The sequence below is a fragment of the Schistosoma haematobium genome, chromosome 1 (genome assembly GCF_000699445.3).
Source record: "Schistosoma haematobium chromosome 1, whole genome shotgun sequence".
Lineage (NCBI taxonomy): Eukaryota > Metazoa > Platyhelminthes > Trematoda > Strigeidida > Schistosomatidae > Schistosoma > Schistosoma haematobium.
Window position 1 is genome coordinate 51,414,871 of NC_067196.1, and position 17,548 is coordinate 51,432,418.

Below are 17,548 nucleotides of genomic sequence, written 5' to 3' on the forward strand. Positions count from 1 at the left end.
CCGATTTAAGTTATATCACCATTGAAAACATGGAAGCGATGGACGGCCGATTCATTCTAGTATAGGACTCCTTAGCAGTGTGCATCCACGACCTCGCAAGCGAGAATTTAACCCAAGACCTTCGGTCTCTCAGGCAAACACTTAAGCTGTAGACCACTGATGCGGCATCCAGAGGTGTTAATGATTAACCTTAATAAATTCACGACATGGCGTGACTATCTTTCATTGTCTCTAGTGGGTAACTGCCTTAGACTCAACATAGATTAGCTCCGCTGGTTATAGTTTCTCTGTAGAAATCCGAAAATTTCCTCTTGAAGCTAGTTGTGTCATAGATATGGTCAAACAATTGAACTTTATTATTCTCCAGATATCTTGTTGCTATGTGCTGATTATTATATCTGTGTATACTATATCGAAATGATTTGGCTAACAGACTTAAATAGGACTTCTGTTCCTATCCAGTATCGATCACACTCAGATAGCTCTTGGAAATTTAGTCCATGACAGGTTCATTTGATCAACCTAAAATAAACAGAATGGACCGAAAACTTGAGTTGTCTAAATTAAAGTATTGATTTAAATAAAATTCGTACATGCATTCATACATTTGACTGTCTTGATGACTTTGAATAAACCAAAGACAACAAGATTCATTCAGTCATTTTCAAGATAATTCATTTGTTAAAAACAACTTAAGTTTACAACCAAAAAAAATCGTAAGCACAAAGTTGAGATAATTTACTTAATGACATAAAAATGGATGTTCGAAATGTATCGAAAACTTACGAGAAGAAAGAGAAGAGGCAAGATATAATATTAAACATAACAGTTTTTATTCATTCATATTCTCCTATGTTGGAAATGTAGCAAACTGTTATAAATCCTGATACTGTTGTCTTATACCTCAGACTTTTTTCAAGGCTTTTGGATTACATTCAACTTCAAATAAATAGATGGCATGTGCATAACTTTACAACAACGAACACGTATTTTCAGCATAAATATATATATATATATATATATATATATATATATATATATATATTCCCGAAATAATTAGCATTTATAATGATTTCACGCATTAAACAACTTGGAAACTGAAAAAACCTAATCTGGGCTCTTATTAAATGAAATACATTGAAAGTTCATTAAATATTTTATTCTAGGAGAAAAAATGGCCAGCCCTATTAAGAGGATACCTTTAAGCTTCCTGAAAAACAAAAGGCTATGTAATATGAGTATCACGAAAATCCATGTCATGAATTGTACAATAAAATACCAGAATTACTTACTAGTTTTGACAATAATATTTATCTAAGCTAACGATGCTACTTTAATATATACGAGTAGTATGGAAACAAAAAACCAAATACTTGGACGAAGTGATTACTCGGTTCGTCCAATGTATCAGTTAATGATTTGTGTACTATCATTGTATTACAGTCTAAATACTGTTTATTTTTAATTAAACATTTAGGTGTTTAATATATTTTTGTAACTAGTATACATGAACTTGTATGGTGTTTTTAAGTTTCTGTAATACTGTATCAGAACTCCGTCTGTAGCTCTTCTAGAGTTACTGCCGGTCCCAAGCCCGGGTAAAGGAGGAGGGTTGGGCTTGGGGTTAGCGACCACATCCCGTAGAAAACTAACTCACCAAAAAACGCTAACCAGAATAATGTATGAAACATGCTACTCTTCTGTCGTCTTGATTATCTTAGTTCAAATGCATATTACATTTTTGATTTGTATTAATGTCGCGCACTGTGATAAATCTTTTAGTTGTTCAGATGCTAAGGTCGTGGTGGAAGAAAAAAATAAGGATGCTAGATTGATAACCCTGATAAAACTGATAGATATGTGTTGGGAAAACTGTTTTTATTTATCTGAATAAACTACATAGAAACAAAGATTGCATACATGTTTAATAACTTTTATTTTGTGGTCGTTTACTATTTCTGAAGAAAAATGTAATAAGAGCCACTTCTGTAATATGAAGTATGACATCGTTAAAAATACGTCAGACGATTTTAGACATTCAGAATATAAATCCTCACTTAAATTCACTTGGGTTAATAAAAATATTGAGGGGTGTAAATGGAAGTAATAACAATAGCCTCACTAAACTATTATTATCAGTACTCTTATTATCAAGACAAGTTCTTAGATTTCTAGATGATATTCAAGTTGTTCAAATACATTTCTTCCAAAAAGTTAGATTATCGGTCTGTAAACATTCAAGCGATGTAATACATTTTTATTTTATTTTTACCATAAGTTTATTCTCAATTAATGATAAACCTCAGTGATGAATCCAAATAAGTTATTATTATGTATTTATTATTATTGACAAAATCTTTAAATTTAACATTCTGATCTAGATTTTCCAAATTATTAATTATTGAAATATTTTGCTAATTAACAGACCATTCGAATTTCTCATTAGATTATTTCTCTATAGAGTAGTTATTTACTAAGTACACATTTCAATTAAATAACCGGATACATCAGTAGTGTGTTTAGAAGTAATTGGATAAATATAATCTTCCTATAAAATATACACCACACAACTGGATATCAAGTGTTTATCAATGTGATTACCCTTGTTATCGTGAATGTATCTACTACTTGAACTTTATCATTCATTTGCTCAAACATTTAAGATTGAATTAATATTCATTTTTACTTTTTTAATTAAACAAAATTCTTCATTTAAAAAAAGGCTTATTCGTCATGATATTTTCCATTTTATTGATAATTATCTGACTGTATATGTATAATTGATAAGCATAGTTGATTATCCATTTGTACGAAGATTCCATGTACCTAAATGAATGGTTGTTCTGGTTGTCAGAAGGAGCGTCATCATTGTGAATGACGAAGTAACTCGGTTTTCATCATAAGACGTCATAACTCTTCTAAATGAAGACCTTCTAACTCCCAGGGCAAAGTTTAAATGGTTTGAATAATTTTTTCCGGTTAGCGTTTTTTAGCGAGTTAGTTTTCTACTGGATGGGGTCGCTAATCCCATGCCCAACCCTCCTCCTTTATCCGGACTTGGAACCGGCAGTAGCCTCAGAGAGTCTCCAGGCGGAGTTTGATTATCCGTTTGCGCACCACTAAAGTTCGGGAGTAATAAGAGTTGTTGAATCATTTGAAACGTCAGTTTTCAAGTTATCATCCATGTTATGTAGCACTTTATCTACATCGTCCAATATTATTCATCAAGAAGTAAAAAAAGCTATTAGAAGTGTTCATGATATCTTCAGTATGGTGTTACTTACTTAATTAATTTGCCATAATAAATGTAAACAGGTTAAAAGTGCATAAATTAGACCTCTTTCTCGATAGCTATGTAATTATTTGATTACCTACTACATATTCCTAAGGCTGTTTGGATAAATTTACAGTATGCCTATTTCGTTGACTTAGCTAACTCAATTACATTTCATAGGAAGTATTTTTCTTCAAATAATGTAGCTATAAAATGTAAATATCTTTCAGTCAAATAAATTATTAGATACAGATTACTTTCAATTTTGACACTATTACAGTCTTTTGATTCAATAACATTAATATTATGAAACAGAGTAGTTTCGGATTATTATTCATTCAAAAAAAGTTAGTCATTGAGTTACGAAGACCTAGAGGTTACTGGTCAATATGTTACTTAATTCTCCTGAGTAGTTAGTCATTTTAGCCAGATGGTCCTTTAGAATGAGATGGTAAGCTCACTAAATTAAGTGTTTGCGAGTACCTATCAATTACACTTGTAGAATTTTCATGGAAACTATAATAAACGCTACAAACTTAATACTAAAGGACTGATATTTAATTCGGATTAGACATATCACGATACTTGAAAAGCTAATATCAATTATTCAGTCTTATACAGGTTTGACGAGTAAGCATAAACCAAGTCAGGAACCTATCGAGTTCTTATTACTTTATACCAACTTTCTAACTATCAGAAAATAAGTTTATAAAGATTACTGAATCTGAAGCTTATATAACGGACTAAATTTAGCAGAACAACAGATGAAAATCCTGGAGCACTGGATAACTATTGCATTCTAGTACAGGCCCCAGTAGTTCAGCTGTAACACACTTTTTGTAAGGCCTTTAAGTTTTGGATTCAACTGTTTTCATACTTACAGGTACTCAGTTGTGAGGCATCCCATCATAAAGCGTAATTACTGTCCATTGCTCTGTAGTTTGCAATGATTCCTTTTCCAAAATCAGTTTGTAATTTAAACACCAAATTGTTTAATATCGGAAGGGGTTTTTGTGGACATTATAGTAATTTTAGTAGTAAAGGTCATGAGTCAACTGAAGCTAGAACACCATGGAATACCCAGTTTTCCACAAACTTACAGCATCACTTAGTAAAATCTGAGAATCATACAGTAAATACTTAATTTGCAAAATATTAATCAATTGTCTCGAACTTGACTGTTCCTTTGCAAATATCAATCAGTCGTTTCAGACTTCACTGTTCCTTCACTTCTATACCACTTGCTTTCTGTTCCCGTTCTTTCCTTCTCGGTCTTCTCGACTTTCTGCTGCCAGATATTCTATTCCTGACTAGCGTTATATACTACTTATATCGATCTAAGTAGCACACACCAAAGTTTCAGTATGAAATCAAACTACATTTTAATATTCTTTTTAGAAGTAACTAGCCAAGTATAACTCAATTAATTTTAAGCTTACTTATAACTAAGCAAATTATTATCAGTGGTACGTTCTCTTTGACTTCATTGTTTGTTTTTGACATTTTCTTTTTACCATGACTATTATCTTTATTATTATTACCATTACTGATGTGTTTTTTAGCTTTATGCATGCAATATATTTTAAAATGAGAAATTGAAACAGGAATCAAGTTTCCTTTCTTTTGTTTCTTTTTTCTTACTGTTATTTATATTTAACTGAACAAATTTATACATAAGTAAACAAAAATAACTGACATATTATGTAGTAGGCTGTTACTACAGTAACGGAACAACTTTTCTTTATTGACTATAGTAACCAAGATAACTAACTATTCATTGAATGATTTCATTTTGTTCAACTTAATCTCTGTACAAGGTTGTTATTGTAATTGAGATTCTATACTTGTTTTTATATGGAACAGAACTTAAAGAATAAATGTAGGTAGAGTGAAACTAGAAAGACACAACTGATGATAATAATGATAATAAACATAAAACGATGATAATATGAGAATAAAAATTTTAAGCAGGTGTATATTTTATTTTAGCTATGATCATCACTCTTTCCTTTACTCTTTCTATCCTAATGACTATCTGGTTTACTTTTAAAACAAGTTCCTATCTAATAATTGAACAAATATCTATGTAGTGTTTAATGTTTACAATAGAGATCAATGTTTGAAATGAGCAAACAGTGGATATTGGTCAATTATAAAAAATGTTATATTCATATAATAGTTGGATTATTTTTACCTTGAGTTAATAATAATTGTGGTTATTATCAGAATGAGGATTTGTGGAGTCCTGGGTTCGAGTCCTGAATGCGAGATCGTGGTTGCGCGTAACTAGGACGAAACGGCCATCCAGGGCTTCCAGACCTTCAGTGGTGGTTTAACTTAGATCGACTCATGAATTCAGCTATTAAAATTGTAATCATGAATATTGAGTTGACTTCAATATTTTTCAACATGAAGCTCTTGAAGTAAAAAGAAAATAATCAAGTATCTATATTTATTTCATTTAAATACTTGTGCTATATTTACGGCTGTATTACTGTTATGCCCCGATAACAATAATGAGTGGTAATTTTGGGATCCATTTGTGGACCAATACTATACGTATATTTTACCGTATAATTGTTAATTAACTAAACTATTTTTATCGATTAAATGTTTAAATATTTCAGTGGCAGTCGATTGACTAACCTACCGATTAAATGTTTAAAAAAACTTCCATGGCAATATCGACTATATATAATTGATATATATACGTTTTGAATTGCGTTTGTTGTGATCGCTCGTTCTGGCTGTTTTGCAGAATATACTTCCCATTCCAAACTTGGTCTTCTCCCTCTTGTTATCGGGGCTGGGACGCATCAGTAGTTAGCTTGCTGGTCTTTGGACACCGAGTCTTGTTTCTCGTTCGCAGATTAAGTGAACTCGTGATAGCTTCAAACCTAGCAATTACTTAGCACTTATTGGGTATAACTAATTAACTTCAATTTGATTCAGGACATTACTAAAAATGGACAATGGATTTCAAAGAAAATAGTTACGTCATTAAACTGATTCTTCTCTGTATGTAATTTACGTGTGGCATTTGCTTCATACTTTGTTTTACTTTGCTGAGAAAAAAAAAGATTTTAAGTAATAATATTAATAGATAAGTACCACATGTGCCTGCATCTCAAAGTTGATGTCCACTCTTGAACTCGAACCTAGTACCGTTCGCTCTACTTAGCTGTTGAGTCCTAATAGCCACCTGCTTGTGCGATGGTGTGAACTTTTAAATTCACTTGGTGGGAAGATACAAGTAAACAACACCAAGTGAATTTAAGATAAGTACCATTTATATAAGCATGCTTTGAATACTAATTCATTCTACAAACGATATGAAATAAAACAAGCCTTTGTATTATAAACATTATTACCGCTTAGAAAAGATTTTTTCGAATAATCTTGTGTTTACGTAGTCCTGTCAGTTTGATTTTCTGTAAGATATCATATAGCTTTGGATTTTTTGTTTAGAAGAAAATATGGATGATATTCAGTAGTGTTTTATGCACTCGAACGAACTACTAGTTTACAAGAGATGCTTATAATTGCTTTTGTCAAACAGATGATTTGCTTAATTATGCTTCTATGACTAAAGCATATTGCTATTAGGAAGTTGTTTAAGTCTACATTCATTGGATTTATTAAGAAAGTTTTTATTTAGTAAAGCAATAGGATATTTCAAAAGAACTTATGCTTAGAATTCAAAATATTGTATTGATGGAAATTAGGCATGGTATGGATGATTTTTTAAGTTGCATGATTGAAAGTCGGTTGAAGTTTTAGCTCGACCATTTTATTCTAATGTATTTTAGAAACAAAAATGTACAAGCTTTAGAAATGCAATTATTCAAAAACCAAATTGATGACAAGTTTTATAAATGTACTTAACTTAAATGCTTAATAGAACGTAACACTAAAAAGTGACCAAAGCAATAACGAATGTTAAGATAATAGAGCAAAGCAAGTATAGTGAAAATATAAATGTGAACTAGTCATTCATGAGTTGAGTGAACATGTTTATTAAAACGCTATATGATAAGTATTTTATTTGACAATCAATTTAAAGTGAGTATAAATGTTTTCTATTCGTATAAATAGTTTTTTTTAATGTCTCTTGATTTCTTCATCCAATTGTTAATGGACTACTTGTTCAGTGATTTTGTTGTCACCTTTCTCAAAAGATTGTGTTTGTAAACTATGGCTTCTCTCTCAACAGGATTACTGTAAAATATCACTAAAAAACATCTGTTTCACAGCTTTTATCTCAGAAATTATTAATTTCCCATTCCAAATATGATCAGTTGATCTAGACATTAGAACTTATAAACGGTAGGACTTTTTTGAGTCTATATAATTACATAAACAATTGGAATCAATTAGTCAGACAGTTAAAGGTTATTCTTTCTTCAAAGGAATATACAAAGTATTTTGATAGTTCTTTAGTTATACAAGTGGACTATTAATGCTAGGTATCAAGTAATATCCTGTTATGATGGTCTAGGTATCTGTACTTATTGATTCTTATTTTACTCTCTTACGATTACATAGAAAAACTCTCCACTTGTAGACTTCATAGTGATTTAAATTTTATACTACTCCCTATATTTTACTAAAATACCACTAGTTGTAATAGACAGTTATAAGTTATTCTTACCAGTCTATATTACCTTATACTGAGGCATATCAAGATGATGATATTTTCTATCTAGAATCAGGTTCGTAGAACAATGTTTTCACTCGTGTTTATTTATCTGGTTTGGTATTATTATCATACAGTTAACAATGTTACCCGAATAGATCATTGTAACTTTTTCAAAAATACTGTCAGAATACTATATGACAAATACACAGAATACTAAGAATTTTAATTTGAGAATTTTTTGTACTCATTATACATTGTTACAATTGTACATTTATGTAAATTGTTATTTCACAAGTAAGAAAATACTTCATGGTTGGTCATACTTGAGATTTATGCACCCCAAAATGAATGATCATTATTTATGTCTTCATTGTTTTCTTTATTGTAACATATATTTGGTGAGTAGAATACAGAGGGATTTTTTGAAATGTTTAAATGATAAAAATAATAGACAGCTTATTACTTAATTACTTGAGCTTGTCACCCATCGATGAGGAACATAGGCCTCCTACCAGCATTCTCTATCTAACTCTGTCCTGAGCAATCCTTTCCACTTGTTTCTAGTTGCTGTTCATTCTTTTCATGCCTGCTTCCAATTCCCGACTCTGTGTGTTCTTTAGTCATCCGCTTTCCCGTTTCCTTTCAGGATTCTAAGTTAGTGCTTGTTTCGTCATACAGTTTGACTATTTCCGTAACGTATGTTCTATCCACTCCCAGCGTCTTTTCCTAATTTCTTCCTCAGATGGATACTGGTTTGTCCTCTCCCACAGTAGGCTGTTGCTGATGGTATTCAGTCAACTGAACGATCCTTCAGTGATTCTGTTTTGATGTTTGTATTGAAGATTGTGACTTTGATGGTGGCTTACATACAGTTATTTTGAGTTCCATATATTCTTCAACTGTGGGAATGCGACCCTTACTTTGTCAATTCTTGCTTTTACGTCTGCATCAGATCTCCCTCATTCATCAATGATGCTGTCTAGATACATGAACATTTCCACAATTTATGAAATAACTTCTGGTTTATATGAAAGGATGTAAGAAGCTGTTGTTGAAAAATTCATTTTTATCTTAAATGAATGAGTCTACAATTTTAGAATATTAAAATATCACCCTTATTTTATTTTGCAATTTACTAGTAGATAATGATTATACTTATAGAGGAAGAAAAACCGAATTAGGCAAATAATGATTTGTGACACTGTGATTTAGTCACATTATTCTTAAAAGTATACATACTGTTGATATATTGTTGATTTCTTCAATCCATTTATTTGGTTACTTATTATAATTCAAACAAAACAAATGTACTAATTGAATTTAAAGTACTCACAAAAAACTGGTGTTTAAATTTATGCGTTAACTAGTACAATAAATCATATGACAAACATATTACTATTGGTTTTTGAATTACACCAAAGTATATTCACTCTTTTGTTTAACTTCATAGAACTCCATTGAACTAATTAAATATTTAATTGGAATAAATTCATAAAACTATTGATTTTGGTCGAACTGAAAATAGAAGAAATAAATATTGCAGATCACTAAGTGAAGAAATAAACATTATCATAGTGATCAAATGACGATTTATTGGGAAGAATTTTAATGTCCCAAGATCTGACTCCAGTTTGATCGTATGATTGATTACCATTGAAATATACATGTTGTCAATCCTCACATATAATTATCGACTTAAACCGTGTTAGTAAATAACGGAATTGAGTAAGTCAAAATACGAGAATGGATTTTTGAATGTGTATATTTTGTACACTCATTGATTTGAACAGACAATCAGAGGAATGAAGCTAAGAGAAGAGAACGAAGCAAAACGATGCTCGGTGAAGAAGCGTGTGAGCCAACTCTATTTACTTAAGCGTGAACCAATATTCATAGTCACACAAAAATATGTTACTGACATGTGGTGAATAAGATAAGAAGTGCACACATACGCTCACATAAAAACAGTCAAGGTTGATAAGCGAATAGTTAGCAAGATCAAAATATGACTCAAGAAGAATGGATAAATTGGCCTGTTCAAAAGCTAAAATAAGTTATATGAACTTAACGTAGTAACCAACACTACAGAATTTTTCCATGTATTAGTGATAGTTATGCTAAACTGAAAAATGTTTGAAGTTGCCCGAAATTGTAACGAGTTTTAAGAAAATAGAAAAATAAAGGTTATTTACCATGTTTATTTTACCTGTTACATTTATTTTAATAAAAATTATCCCTTTATTTCATCAATCGTTAAAAATTAAGGGGGGTGTAAATAGATAATATTAAAAATAAAACTTAAGCACAAAATACTCTTATTCATCGGAACCTTTCTATTTTCAGTTTAGGGTTGTGGAGATTATTAAGTTATTAATAGAGATCGTGAACCGACTGATGTTAGACCACCATCGAAAGCCTGGAAGCACTGGACGGCCGTTTCGTCCCATTGTGGGACTCCTCAGCAATGCGCATCCACGATTCCGCCTCGTGGGATCCGAACCCAGGGCCTTCAGTCTGGCGCGCGAACGCTTACCCTACTTAACCACTGAGCCGGCATCCAACGGTGTTAATGTCTAACCTCAACCAATCCACGAAATTGCGCGACCATCTTCCATTGTCTGAGACAGATACCTGTCTTATTTTTTAATTATGACTTATCTGAATAAAGTTTAAGCACAAACTGGAAATAACGAAAGAAAAAAACTTAATCGTAATAAGTGTTCTTATTGTAATCCTCAGTTATGTAATAAATTAGTCAATCGGTGATAAATTGAATATGCAAGACTGGTCAAATAAATATCTCAATGAATTATGCTATATTTTAAGTAGCTCAATATGAAACTCCTCATCTGCAGTTTGGTTTACTTTGAATTTATTGTTAAAATACTTTCTTGATTTCAAGGAAATCTACATATCCTTAGAAATGAAAGTCACTTACTCAAATCATTTAATTCAGAAGATTTAACATAATATCGTACTCTATTAGTCTTTACTTCATAAGAAGCACGATATGAGGTGATAAATAAAGCATCAGTTAGCGATTGGGATCAATAATTTCTGAAATTGAAGTTATTGGATCTTTTGGAGTGCCTCCAACAATTTTATTGATTTAAGTCCAATCACATATTGAAATAGGGTGTCGAGAATACTATATACTCAACAACGGATTTTTCTTATCCATATAAGTTGTGCGAATATCGAAGATTTCACTTCATAACTTCGAATTACAGTCACCAATAATTATGTTATAGATAGATTTTCTTAAGTCCTAGTAGCAAACTATGTTTCATTGAACTAACTAAGTCCAAAGTGGTACAATTACCAGTTACATAAGATATCGATAATACCACATCATAAACTGATATATGTCATGCTATTAAATTAATCAACATAGGTGATAATTGAGTTGTAGAATTTTCTTAGTTCTGTGTTAATCATATTTCTGGAAAAAGTACGATTGATTTAATGAATGAAAAAGCTTCATCCCGTTCAAACAGCATCATAAGAGTACTTACTATCCTCTGAAGTTGACATCATTTATACGACTGTAAATATGCTTGAATTCATTGCCGTTTCCTGTTGAACTCTATTTCAAGCGCATAGAAATAAAGTAAATTTCCAGACATTTGTGCTCATTTCTGTTCAATATCTCATCAATAAAGTGATTACGAGCGTTTATATCAATTACTTACGGTTTGAATTATTTTTTCTGGTTAGTGCTTTTTTAGCGAGTTAGTTTTCTAGGGGATGAGATCGATAACCCCATGCCCAACCCTCCTCCTTTATCCGGGCTTGGGACCAGCAGTAGCCCCAGTGGGGCTCCAGTCGGAGTTATTTACATCAGTCCGTAGAGTAAAAATAAGCAACAGACACATTTAAGCTAATTATTTACGTATATCCATCAATTTGTTGTTAAATCTATATAATACAAATTAATCCGTCATATTTTTTCGAGGACATATGTGATTAAATTATATATATATGTATACTAATTTAACATTCATCTTCATGTAATTTAAATGGTTTCAGATGAGGCTTCACATAATTAGCTGAAAGACAACCACCTTTGTTCTCCCGTGATTACCACTATATACTCTCGGTTCACTTCTGTCAAATATCCGGATGAAATTTGGAGACAAACTCGATATCAAGGGAGGTTTCTCTGAAAACTGATGTTATCTAAACAAAAAGTCCAACGGCGCTGTAAACTTGTGTATCATAAAACAAAAATAGCCGATATTTGCCTTCAAAAGGTATGCCGGATCATCTAGTTGGTTGATTTTACAAGGATAAAAAGATGGATCGAGTGTTCCAACCTCATACAACTGATTATCTATTCCAAAAAATCACCGTTTGACAGTCAACCGAATTCTTCCAAGTTACTTCTGATTCCTCTAAACCATCAAAACATTAGCTGTTTATGAGATGACTCCTGGTTTTTTCGAACATAACCAGTCTATTCGATGTTTCTTTTTACCGTGAATAAAACTTGAAGGATTTGCTCTTCATTTTTAGACTAACTTTTGGACTCCTATTTTACATCTCGGGATAGTGTTGTTTCGTGTCATCTTTTAGATAATTTGAACTTAAGATCAACTCTTACTCTAACAAACATATCTTACTCATATTATTTGTCGTGCCATTTTTTAAATTAAACTTTTGCTTGCTCCTCTTTTGAACAGATCTTGTATAACAATTAAAATATTAAGAACTTGTTTACCAATTACTAATAATACCACTTTTGCGTTTATTGTCATTTTGACTGATCAGTGAATTAAATAAATGTGGTTATAAAAACAATATCAACATTAGAATGAACAGAATGAAATTAAATTTCTTAAACATATTTCATCAATACATTTCTAAGACGTTTAATTCATGATTAAACTTTAACTGGCCAGTAATTGAAAGCTAAGGAATACTGAAAAATTGTTTTGTAGCAGTACGAGTTTCATCAACACCACTAACTTTAGGGTTTTCAACAGTCGTTCAGGTAAAGTTAGCCTGTAGTGTAAATAGTCTTCAGACTGAAACACTCCAGCAAACTTCTCATCTCATCTCAGACCTTTGATCAGGTGTTCTTTTTATAAATCTCAGAGTGCTTTCATAACAAATAAAACAATAAAACATGGGAGTTTGTCTAAATTTATGGTGTCTATAACTGACTTAAATTATGATTAACGAATTACTTTCAGGATATAATTAACTTAGTTTAGACTGTCCGAAAATTTTTTAAAGTTGGGGTGTTTGATAAGTTATGATTTATTTTGCGTAATGTTTGTAGTTATTATGCAGTGCTCTGATATAATTCTCTAAAGTTAAAGAAATCCTAGGACTATCAGTTTTGTCTCATCAAACAGTTAAGAAGTGTTTGAAAAAATGTATTAGAAAGGTTACTCGTTTCGGTACAAAAACTTAGACGTTACCAGTCATTGGTCAGAGGACAACCGTCAAATTTTAGAGATACTTCATATACATGCCTGCTTTCTGGCAGCGTGTTTTAACCAAATGACATTATATTTTACTATATATCTAAAATGTTTCAATTTTAATCATGCGCTGTTAAAATTCAAATGACTTGAACAGCATGGAAAGCTCCTTTCTAATACTTACTTTGTTTGCCAGCTCTTAACTCTAGATGAGGTATCAAAACAGGAAAAATGTTTACATAAAATATGTCATAGGAAATTTGTTGCTTCCTTTAGAATAAAGAAACGCAAACCCTTACAAATACACATAAAGTAAAAACCAGGTCAATAGCTGGTCTAAACCTTTTGGTTTCTCAACGTTAGAATAAAAACTTATGGATGAAGACTCCGTCAAGTGTTTTCGATTACAAGGTAAGATAGGATAATAAAAAATTTAACCCGCTGAAAGAAGATCAAAATATCGGTTTATAACTCAGAAGTTCAATTTATTTTGCGATGACACAATTTTGGGACTGTTTCTTAAAAAAAACATAACGCTGGCAACAATATCATTAGTGTCCTTTTGATGCAATGAAATTAATATTTTGCTCTTAATATTCAGAGACAAAGAGTACCAGTGACGAAAGGTGAGATGTTTTTTAAACTCTGAACACAAATTGAAGCTGAGTGACGCATTTCATGGTCCTTCACTCTGACTAAAGGATCTGCTCCACTACTTTTGTCTAAGCCCAATTCTCTGGTTTTGTTTTTTGAAAACAACTAATTACATTCACCTCGTAAAACGCCTGGTGTAGAGCTTTAAGAGATGGCCAGACTTTGTAGGACAACCTACTGTGCTCCTGTTAACTGGAAGTATAACGTGACAGTTAAGCTACCAATATCAGTTGATCATAATGATCCTAGCTGTGAAGGGAATTTTATGATCTTCAAAACAACGCGGAAGTAGTTTCATTTAAAGTCACGTACTAAGTGGGACTAATTTTATTCTCGTTCGGGAGAAAATTGTCGGTATTCAAATAAGCCTGTTAGTAAAGAGCTTCAAATGGGTGCTGAGTGATTGGGCTTTAGACAGTGAATGGTCTCTTTACACCCAAAAACCGTCCAAATTGACATTACAAGTGAACTTAGCAATACTCTAATACCACCGTCAAAATTATGAGTTTGCTGCTGTTATCATCTCTTTCAGCACATGTTACTTTTCCTGGTTCAATTTATCTAACGTTCTCCATTTAATTTCGACTAGTTTTTAAGCTCACTAAATCAACTTAACAACTTCCAGCGCTGCAGTAACCGCTGGTCCTGATAACTCTGAGATCTTACTATGGATGGAAAATTTCCACACAAACCTCGCGAAAATTAAATAAGAATTAATTATTCAGGTATAGTCCGTTTTCATATTCACAAAAGTCTGCGTTGGCTTAAGTCCTCAAACCATATCAGTAAGATAAAATTATTATACTAAATAATGAAAATGAAATAACTGCATTAACAGGGATACTGAGGTATGCAAAATATTTAAAATATGGTTCTAGAGGTATAACATAGTATGAGAATCAATAATGAACTAATATACGTCATGCCATTGTAGGGCCAGCGAAATGTCACTAAGCCCTAGCCAAATCATCCGGCAGTCGGGTCCTTGAATATCAAGCAAATCATCGATCCTCGTCAAGGTCAGGGACAACCAACGCGCATCAGTTAATGATACGCCATGGACTGGCGCATGCGGCAGTGGTTATACTTTTGCTTGTATCTACTTTAATTAATATATTTTTGTAATAACGTTCTCTATGTTGTACAGTCTTCAAAGCATCGGTAGTAGCTTGATACGTCAATGGGGTAGTCCACGTAAGGTGCCGACCACGAAGTGTGACTTCGACGTTAGCTGGTTCGTCACACCATTCCCGTCTAATTCGAGTAGATCTCCAATCATTTTCGACATAGATCATCTACGTTGGTGATCTACACCATACATCGTCTCCAACCAATGGTAGTGGTTATTGCGCGAAAACCAGTCAAGTAGTCTGGGGTTACAAACATGGATTAGATCAGTGGTTAGTGGCTTCATGAACGGATAGTAAATACTGGTCTAGGCACCCATGGCTTTTATAGGCCGACCCGTACGTCGAGGTAAGGGTTGGTTGAGTATACATAACTCATGCTCCATTCACCTTAGTCGACGAATATATACAAAGAATCACATAAAGAAGGCCCTAACTCCCAACCAACAGCATTACAGTTTTCTCTTACGAAGCTGTGACGAGAAGAGAAATTGGTGAATGACATTTATTTAGTAACCATGACAAAAACTAGATTATGTTAACAATATATCAGAAATACAATAAGTAAACATCGTGAAAGTAAATAACTGTTAGTGGGTTTTGTCATATGTGTTCTTCCCTTTATAGCCTCCAACATAACCGGAAGCCGCTTTTTCATCCATGACATACTCTCGTCCCTCGATTCCTTTACCTTTACCAGTTTCAGTATCAAACCGTTCTTTATGAGAGCCTGTATATCCTTTTACATCAGTGAGACGTGATGTCGCCGAATCTTTACTAGCTTGAGTAGCTCCATGAGATTTTGGACCGGAAGTACTGATTATTTTGTTTTTTATTTCATTCGATGCGTCAGTTGTAGATATATTTTTTTGTTTTGCATACTCTTCTGCCATTGCTCCCTCGACAAATCTTACAAAATCAGAGAAATCAACGTCTTTTTTGGCACTTTTAAGATGTTTGCAAAAAGCAATATCGACGGCATTTGCATTAAATGATTTCGTATAGATATTACAATCAGTACAGATTTTTTTAATGGTTTTGTCTGTTGCAGTTCTTGACCCTTTCTTAACTGAATCACAAAAGTCGTAAAATATTTTTTCCAGATCACCCATGTTGTTTTAGAAGGAGAACGATCGGCTTTTTAAAAAGTAAAATCAACAGCCAAGATTTAATGTGTGCAGAAACTCTAACACCTTTTAAAATACCTCCAGATATAAAGCGACTGACAAAAATTGACTCTGCAAAACAAAACATCTCATCTAAAATGGATTGAAACCTAAACATCAAAATTGATATTGACAGAATGTTTGCTGCTGTATCGTAGTGAGACACTTTTGAGAATTAATTTTAAACAAATATGACTTCACATTGGTATGTGGCTAGTGCAGTACCACTTTACTGTTCAAGGTTGGTATCTCCTTAATGTTTATGTAAAAGTAAGACTTGTTAAGGTAAATGAACCGTTGGTTGATGATGTTTGTGTAATTCTGAAGCTTGTCAGTGAATTACTGTCAGTAATTCGGTATCGTTGTTAGCAAAAACTTCGTTATGTCTCAATGACGAGTCGGGATTGTATATGTGGAGGTAAATAAATCACCAGAATAAATAGCTCTATGTGCCTTCAACACTGATGCTGATCTCATTAGTTTTACTGGACATGCCTTATCTGAAGGCGCTCGGTCACGAGTCCACACTAGATCACGAGTGGGAATACAGTGCTACGCATCCCTCGTAAATACTAGCCACCTTACATCAAACGCTTCTCATTATACCGATAATCTTCTTGATATATCTCTTAAATCATTCATCCCTAACTTCTGATTTGATCGGTTCTATATCCCTTGATTAATAAGGTGTTACTAAACAAAGCACTTTCAAACCCCGAGTATCCGTAGCATCTTAGGTTGTGAGCCCGACATGATCTGGTACATTAAACGATAAACTGTGGGCCTATTATTTGTTACACTGTGAGATATCAATTTTCCTTTTCACGTGTCGTAATACTATTTTTACATCGTAATAAGGGAACAGACACCCAAACTACCAGAAATTAAAACTCCTAACACCACCCTTCAACACATACCATTCTAGTCTGATAATATCGGAGCCTGGCTCTGCCACACAGAAGCTTACTTTCGCAAGGACGGTATGACAGACCCACGTGCGCAAGCCTTCGCAGCAGTAAAGAGGCTGCTGTGGGGTTTTAACAAGTACACTACACTGGTAATTTTATGACTGACACCTTAAAAAAGGCTGTCCTTAAACTTGAATATCTAACCGACCGAAAAAGTTTAGACCAACTCTCCCGCAATATCCAATTACAGTATGGACCGGCACCAGAAATTTCGCTATGTATATGGGTCGACGTACCTTTGACTAAAGCCTCTTTAGACTTCTCCAACGGATGCAAGGTGTACTCACCCCA

At 32.9% G+C, this 17,548-nt stretch overlaps 1 protein-coding gene across 1 annotated transcript; it reads right to left on the minus strand.

The window, feature by feature from the left end:
* Positions 1–15,713: 15,713 nt before the first annotated feature.
* TPPP2 (Tubulin polymerization-promoting protein member 2) lies at positions 15,714–16,326 on the minus strand (the record flags this gene model as incomplete). Its single annotated transcript, XM_012939650.2, has 1 exon — positions 15,714–16,326. Exon 1 carries the CDS (start codon positions 16,233–16,235, stop codon positions 15,714–15,716), a length of 522 nt encoding a protein of 173 aa, XP_012795104.1. The 5' UTR covers positions 16,236–16,326.
* Between the last annotated feature and the right edge of the window lie 1,222 nt (positions 16,327–17,548).